The sequence below is a fragment of the Embiotoca jacksoni genome, unplaced genomic scaffold (genome assembly GCF_022577435.1).
Source record: "Embiotoca jacksoni isolate LCO1_2020_lvr unplaced genomic scaffold, fEmbJac1.0.p SCAF_84, whole genome shotgun sequence".
Lineage (NCBI taxonomy): Eukaryota > Metazoa > Chordata > Actinopteri > Embiotocidae > Embiotoca > Embiotoca jacksoni.
In genome coordinates, this window is record NW_027185441.1 from 58,279 (window position 1) to 66,695 (window position 8,417).

General features: G+C 40.6%; 1 protein-coding gene across 1 annotated transcript; it reads left to right on the top strand.

The window, feature by feature from the left end:
- The first annotated feature begins 1,864 nt into the window (after positions 1–1,864).
- LOC138192330 (uncharacterized) lies at positions 1,865–7,979 on the top strand. Its single transcript, XM_069139654.1, has 13 exons — positions 1,865–1,987; positions 2,342–2,544; positions 2,784–2,921; positions 3,673–3,790; positions 4,200–4,386; positions 4,615–4,756; positions 4,843–4,998; positions 5,295–5,350; positions 5,731–5,906; positions 6,072–6,472; positions 6,574–6,670; positions 6,855–7,083; positions 7,470–7,979. The coding sequence occupies exons 1-13, from the start codon at positions 1,865–1,867 to the stop codon at positions 7,676–7,678; spliced, it is 2,235 nt and encodes a 744-aa protein (XP_068995755.1). The 3' UTR covers positions 7,679–7,979.
- Positions 7,980–8,417: the final 438 nt, after the last annotated feature.

The following is an 8,417-nucleotide window of genomic DNA, read 5'->3' on the forward strand; positions in this document are numbered from 1 at the left end:
ATCGAGCCTTTAATAGGATTAATTCACAAGATTAGGTCTGGATCTATAGTGACCAAAACACTCTTAAGAAAACAGTCATTTTAAATTTTTATAATAAAGTTGGGCAGAATGTCCTGAATATTTCGACTCTGAATGACCTCCACATGAAGCGACGCCCCTCATTGTACTTAAGAGATCATTTCATTTCCTTTTTGTCTGACTTTCATCATCAGGTCTTTTTATAATGGTCTCATGGAATCACAATGACATCATATCCCAAAACTCAATTTAAAGTCCTGTTTCCAAAGCAATATTTTTTCCAATAAACAAACTATTTAACAGAGATGACATTCCTGTTACACACCAGGATTACAGAGGTGAGGCAATGGTTTCATTGCAATCCCCTCTGGTTTGCTATTTGGCAATAACCAAGGGTTAATCATCAGTTGTTAACGTCATTTAAGCAAGTGCTGACTCTGCAGGTATTTATCTATTGATTCTGTTGTTGCAATAAAACCACAGATTAACAGGATGCAAGACAAAACTCCAAAAACAGTTTTCCAGATGATCTCAACCTCAACAAGCTACAAGATAACAATGTTGTTACACATTGAAACATCAGTAGTAATATCCAATAGTTAAAATATTACCCTCTGTGGTGGTGGGGCGTCGTTTGGCTCAGCTGCAGGAGGGACTGATTTGGGGGAGTGGTTCAGGGAATGGTGCCTGGAAGAGGCTTCATTAGCACAGCTGAAGTGAATCACTGATGGTCTCTCTCTCATGTTCTACAACATGGTGTCACATCCTCACTTTACTTTTTGTGAAATATTTAGAATATAAATGATACATGGAGGACTCTTACTCATAGATACAGTGATACTTTTACCAACATAAAAGTAAAACAACAGCTGCCAATATAAATGTATAGGATACTTAATAAAGTACATGGTGGAGAAAAGACTGAGATACTGTGATGTTTTTTTTCTCCAATCAGTAGAATATACAAACTTAATTAGCAATGTACTTAGTATTGTTTATTTGCCACAACCACTTTTTACAGTTCCTTCCTTTTTTCGAGGAGAATATTTTATCTCAGTACACTGCAAATATTCAAAAATATAATTTTCTATCATTATTTTAACTCATCTGAAAAGCTGCTAAACATGGGGCTAAACAGTGCCAGTGTGAAACAGAGCAGGAAATAGAATCCACCTTTTGGTTGTCCAGTCACATGACCTCTTCATCAGCATCATGCCATTGAACATGCTATTTGTGTCACATGAAGCCTGCCACTGGCGACACTTTATCAGTGCTGCTTACTGTTAAAGTGTCATTCCAGAAAGTATGTGTTCCAAACAGGGCCGTATATCCCTGGGTTAGGAATGACCTTGGGTTGACCTTGGGGTGACCTTGGGATGACCTTGGATTGACCTCGGGTTAACCGTGGGTCAACAATGTGTCTGTGAAAGGGGCAAAGTTGTCCCAGGGCTGTTCCTAGCTGAGGATATGCAAAGTGAAAAGAGAATGAGTTTATGTGAGTCTAAACTTTGAACTCATTATCACTTCATACGATGTGCATCCATCAAAGCAAAGTAGTAGAAAAGCAATGACTTGATGTCCATGACATCCCAAAGCAATGTGTCGACTTTCACTGCAAATAAATGCTTCAATGTCACACACAACACATCAAATCTATTTCCATGGTTCAATAATTCCCGATGTGAACCATGTCTGTCTCTTTTTTTATGAATTCATAATAAATTGTTACAGTGCAGCCCAGATCAGGTTCATCCTGTTAGGTGAACTCTGAGGGCGCCGCCTCCTCCATGTCTGACATGAAACTGACTGAACAAGCTCCTCACACGAACACATTCTGTCAGCCATCATGGAGGCAGGTGCAGTTCTCCTGCTGCTCAGCGCCCTGCTGGGGATCTCGTCCACTCTCAGCTTCTACGGAGACAGCGTTAGTTTCAATCCTCCACAGAAGCAGAAGGATGGGACATTTAAGGTACGGTGTCTTAAAGCCTTGCATTACCTTCGTTAAATCTAAAAATGTATCATAATTTATGAAACAAAAGGACAAAACCAACCATAGCTGGAGCATTTAGAGAAGAGCAGTTTAATAAGATGTTTGAAAGTCTTATTTCATAATCAACAGAATTAATTTCTGACATGAGGACACCAAACAGTTTGTGCTTGTGAAACACCTGCATGTCATCCATACCTCCTCCTGTCACATATTTATTGACGTGTAAAAAAAAAACCTGTTGAACTTCTAACAACCTGCAGAGACCAAGTTACAAAGAAAATTAGATGTGTTCTTTTCACGTCACTTCACTGCTGTACTGTCCCGAACCTGCAGGTGGCGTTCTACCACAGACAGAACGGCAGAAGCAGCTGTGCACATCAGTCGTCCTTCTCCTGCCAGGATGGGGTGTGTTCAAGCTTCAACAAGTCAGGTGTGCTGCAGACGGACCAGGACGACACGGGTCAGGGCAGGTGGTGTCAGTCGGAGGGACGCACAACAGTGACCGTCCGGACCAATAACACATCCTTCTCTCTGAGGTAGGTCCAGACGGCAGGAACACCTCCTCTGACTCCTCCCTCTGATGTGGCAGCAGGCCTGAAGGGCACTTTGGATATTTCATCTGTGGGTGTGGCCTGAATGATCTGAATGAATAATTAATTAATAAATGAAAGAAATAACTTTTTTGTTTTGATCATTTAAATGATGTGTGTGTGTGTGTGTGTGTGTGTGTGTGTGTGTGTGTGTGTGGCAACACCTTTCACCTCCTTCCTTTCAGGGACTCGGGCTGCTGCTGGGTGTCGAATGTCAGAGGAAGAACCAACAGGACGACTGAGGGAGAACTGAACCTGGGAACTCGATCGGACTCCCGCGCCATCAACAGCTGTCCTGTAACATCAACAGTTTCCTCTTTACGGTAAAAAGATGAAAATATACATTTAAAAAAAAAAATACATAACACTGCTCTGCAGGTACAGCAGAACCTAAGTCACGTGTGAATATGGAAGTGTGTTGATATGAAAGTGTGTTGATATGAAAGTGTGTGAATATGAAAGTGTGTTGATATTAAAGTGTGTTGATATTAAAGTGTGTGAATATTAAAGTGTGTTGATATTAAAGTGTGTGAATATGAAAGTGTGTTGATATTAAAGTGTGTTGATATTAAAGTGTGTGAATATGAAAGTGTGTGAATATGAAAGTGTGTTGATATTAAAGTGTGTTGATATTAAAGTGTGTTGATATGAAAGTGTGTGAATATGAAAGTGTGTGAATATGAAAGTCTGTGAATATTAAAGTGTGTTGATATTAAAGTGTGTTGATATGAAAGTGTATTAATATTAAAGTGTGTGAATATGAAAGTGTGTTGATATTAAAGTGTGTTGATATTAAAGTGTGTTGATATGAAAGTGTGTGAATATGAAAGTGTGTGAATATGAAAGTCTGTGAATATTAAAGTGTGTTGATATTAAAGTGTGTTGATATGAAAGTGTATTAATATTAAAGTGTGTGAATATGAAAGTGTGTTGATATTAAAGTGTGTTGATATTAAAGTGTGTTGATATTAAAGTGTGTGAATATTAAAGTGTGTTGATATTAAAGTGTGTGAATATGAAAGTGTGTGAATATTAAAGTGTGTGAATATTAAAGTGTGTTGTGTGTTCATGCAGCATGCCTCAGAACTGTTTCTCCAGGATCCGTCTTCTGGCTCTTGATCCAGATGGAGATAAAGTGAGATGCCGCTTCGCTTCAGACGCTGCAGCTCCTGCAAACTTTACTCTGGACGAGGTAATTTCTTTTAAGTGCACCTATTGACAGAGAACTAACAGGAATAGTAATGCTCACATTATATTTCTATATATTATTGTATTATTTCTTTGTTTACCAATATTACAAATTGACAACATTTCTTACTTTGACTGTTATTAGTCTGTTGATTAGACGGTTATCATCATACGTCTGTCTCAAACATCTGGAGCAGGCGCTGATTAAACCTATTTGCAACACCTGGTGGTAATAATCATGATATGAAGGAACAGGTGAGCAGGGGGCGGGGAAGATCAGCAGGTGGGAGTGGCTTGGAGGTAAAGCAGTGAAGTCAGATGACCAGGTAGAACGAAGGAAGTGAGGTAAACTGTGACATAACTACTGATCTTCCCAAACAGTCATCCTTCATTTTGATTCTCCATCCTCCCAGACTTCGTGCACGCTGAGCAGCACAGGTCAAATCCAAGCGGGTGTCCAGGTGTTGGAGCTGACGCTGGAGGACTTCCCCTCCAAAAACATCACTCTGACTTACGCAGACGGAACGTCGGAGTTTCGGGAGGCCTCCGACATGAACGCACCGCCTCTCTGTAAAGTAAAGCTGCAGTTCTCAATGGAGGGTACGAGCTGCTATTCATACACGTGACTGACTGACTGAGAGAACTGCACTGATTATCTGACCTTGAATTTCATGAGAAAAAAAGACACGTGTTAAAACTTACAATCACTGATCAACCAAGTTTAATCCAAAGAAGCTAAATCTAGCCACATAAAGTACGAGACACCCCTAAAATAGAAAAAAAGCAGCTCTTGTTCGGTCTTGATAACGTCCGGTTTTTGTGTTCCAGTTCTTCCTCCAATATCAAACTGTGAAGCAGGTCACGTGCAGCCCATGTTCCTGGTCAGGACTCCTTCACATGGTGACATTCTTCATGCCACGGTGGGGCAGACCTTCCAGCTTTACGCCCAAGCACAAGCTCACCATGCCAGGTCTTTATTTGTTAGACATGCCGCCAGATTTGACACAAAGAAGTAATCATGCCTCTTTAGTAATCTTCCCCTTTCTTTCCCTGAAGCATCCATGACTTCCAGGTCAGTGGCCCGCAGAACATGACCAAAGAGGTCAAAGACGACAGATCGGGAACAGCAGAAGTGACACTGAGCTGGACGCCTCAGCGCACTGACCTGTACAGATTTGTTCCTGTGTGCTTCACAGCAGAGACAAATGCAACGTGAGTTGTACTGAAAAAATGAAAATGAAAATTTTCTATTAACTCCTTTGTGTTGTGTTTTCTGGATTTGCTGAATGTTCAGTGTCTACATAAATTTAGAATTTTCTTATGTAACGTCTGTGCCAATGATCAATAATCAGCCCAAAAATGGATAAAATGAAGGTTATAGATCTGCTACAGATTACCTGGGAGCCTTTTTTCCACTTCATTTTTGAGTACTTTCTGACATTCATATTATTGTTATAATGCTTCGGCAGTTTTGCACTCAAATGTGTTTTCTTTGTTTTGTCATTTAGCCAATCAGAGATGCGGTGTGTTGTTGTCATGGTGACCCAAGCATCAATCACTCAAGGTTTGTCAATTGTCTGTTACCACTTGAATGAGACAGTTAAAAATAAAAAGAGTCTACCTCACATGACGCCATCGACCATTTGTTCACACGCTCGTGTTTATCTTCTGGACATCTAATCATCACCATTAAACCTCTTCAGATGATTAAAATGTAGTAAATTACATTAATGCAGGTTTAAAAGCAGCGATTTCAACCTGAGCTCTGACGTGAGCTGAAGTTGTTTTGTTCACTTCTACAAGTTTAACATTTCTACAGGGAAGTGTTGCAAACCAACTTCGTAGTTTGGCCTCAACACAAAGGTTTTAGTATGAATAAGCATTTATATTCTGCAGTGATATTGTCCTTATTGACAAGGACTTAACAAAGACTGGGATTTACAGGCAAAGCCACTGTTCAGTGCTCCCCTAACAAGATGATGGTGGCCCTGGACAAAGCTTCCATGCCCGGCATCGATGAGAACTTCCTGGAGTTGAGAGACCCGTCGTGCACTCTCACCTCCAACAGGACGCACATCATGGGCAGCATATCCTTCAGCACCTGCGGCACAAAGCTCGAGGTGTGTACAAACCTTTTAATCTCAGTAACTGATCAAAGGGAAATACTTTGTATTTTAAATGGCCAGTTCACATGTCAAGGAGAAGAACGCTTTAGCTGCTGCCCCTGTTTATTATCTTTCAGCCACTGACGGCTTGTCTATGACGTTGATTTGTTCTAAATGCAGGACAAAGGTGACTACATTGTTTTCAAGAACGAGATCAACTCCTTCGAGCTGCCCAACGAGATCGTGATCCGAAGGAAGACGGTGAAGATTGATTTCTCCTGCCAGTTTCCCAAAACCATCAGCATCTCCAGTTACTACAACCTCCACAAGTCCGACTACATCTTCACTGAGTCCAGCTTCGGCAGCTTCGGCTACACCTTTGAGATATTCCGCGACGAGAACTTCACAAATAAGGTGGAGGCCAGTGCCTATCCAGTGGAGGTCAAGCTGCTCCAGACGATCTTCATGGGCATTCAAGCTAATTCAGAGCTACCGAATGTGACTCTGTTTGTCGAGTCCTGCAAAGCCACTCCCGATGACAACCCTGAAAACAGCCGCTCCTACGACCTCATCGAGAACGGGTCAGTGCTGAAGCTTTCTGGACACAGACACAAAAATGCTTTTCACTCTTTATGTGAAGATGTTCTGAGAGAATAATAATCATATTTCCTTTTTCCTCCAGGTGTCTGAAAGATGAGACGGTTATAGTGCACCCATCGGATCAAAATGAATTCAACTTTGAGGTTCAAGTCTTCAAATTTACAGGAAACTATGACCAGGTAACAAAATCAGAATAAAATCTGTGTTGAAATAAAAAAAACAGAAAACAGAAAGCCAAAGTCCTGATGTAACAACTTTACCTCTATCATGTTGAAATGTAAACAGATGCACAACATGAACCATATTTCCCTTCAATAAAATAATTACTCGCTGACTTCTGAACACTTCCCTGCCACCTTCCAGGTGTACATCACCTGCTCCGTCATCCTGTGCGAACCGGGGAATCCCTTTTCCAGGTGTGCCGAGGGGTGTCTGAAGGAACCGTCCCGCAGACGCCGGCGAGGGCTGAGCAAGGAGACGAGCACTCACTACATTACCCAGGGTCCTCTGCAGTTTATTGGGCCGGCAGGTCCCAACGCAGCCAAGGATGAGAGAGATGCTGCGATGAAAGAGAGTGAAAGTCTGGCTGCAGGTTCATTAATGACTGACATACTTATCTATCTATATGCATACCTATCTATCTATCTATCTATCTATCTATCTATCTATCTATCTATCTATCTATCTATCTATCTATCTATCTATCTATCTATCTATCTATCTATCTATCTATCTATTATCTATTATCTATCTATCTATTATCTATTATCTATCTATCTATCTATCTATCTATCTATCTATCTATCTATCTATCTATCTATCTATCTATCTATCTGTCTGTCTGTCTGTCTGTCTGTCTGTCTGTCTGTCTGTCTGTATGTCTGTCTGTCTATATCTACATCTATCTATCTTCTTACTTTCCTTCCTCCCTTCCTTCCCACCTACCTAAAAACTAAACCATGCATCAATGTCTTCCAGGGACTTCTCCACCAGATTCTCCAGACACCAAATCAAAGGGAGACCGTTGGGAAATCCAGGAGCTTCTTAACTCCAACATCACCACCGTGGTCTTTGCCAGTGGCTTCTTGGTGTCCCTGGTGCTGCTGGCTGTGGTGGTTCGTCACTATAGCAGGAAGAGAAAGGCCGAAGACCGCAACGCTCTCATAGTTTCAGACTTTGAGAACTAAACCCAACCCAACTCTGTTTTGCACAACCTTTACTTTGTTTTATTTTCTGAAGTTTACTTTCTTAAAAGTCTGTCTTAAAACAATACTCACATGTCTATACGTGCATTAATTCACACTTCCTTCTGTTCCCACTTGCTACTGAAAGTTCCCTTCCTAACAGGCTGTCAGTTGAAGAGGTGGCAGACAAAATCTAAAGTCTTCATTTATCTGAATCCGATATGAGGCTCAATCAAGAGGGTATCTTCCACAGGTATCATCCTTTCAGATAGATCTGTGCTTCAATAAAAAGGCTGCAACTTTGGATGGTACTCACTTGGTTTCTTTAAAATGTATTTTTATACAGAATCTATTTGAGTAAAAGCAGGCTAGGATGAAATCTTTGAAGGGCCAGTATGAACATGAGAAGTGATTACAGTAAGTATAACAATAATAACAAGAAGTGATAACAGTAAGTATAATAATAACAATAATAACAAGAAGTGATTACAGTAAGTATAACAATAATAACAAGAAGTGATTACAATAGGTATAGTAATAATATTAATAACAACTATTATAAGTTTACACCGAAGTACAAAAATATATAAAACAGGCTAAAAGTACATTGAGTAGGGGGCCTTAAATCAAATACAAACAGCAGTCCCAGATTGGGGTCTAGTTTTGTGTCGTTATTTGACAGGGAGCTGCAGTCAGAATGCATTCTGGAAGAGACTTTCAGAAGCAGCAGTAGGAGCGCTGT

Coding starts and splice junctions, on each gene's coding strand:
- LOC138192330 (XM_069139654.1), top strand. CDS start 1,865: ATGGAGGCAGGTGCAGTTCTCCTGCTGCTCAGCGCCCTGCTGGGGATC. Junction 4,387..4,614: donor GCTGCAGTTCTCAATGGAGG/GTACGAGCTGCT, acceptor TTTGTGTTCCAG/TTCTTCCTCCAATATCAAAC. Junction 5,351..5,730: donor CCAAGCATCAATCACTCAAG/GTTTGTCAATTG, acceptor TGGGATTTACAG/GCAAAGCCACTGTTCAGTGC.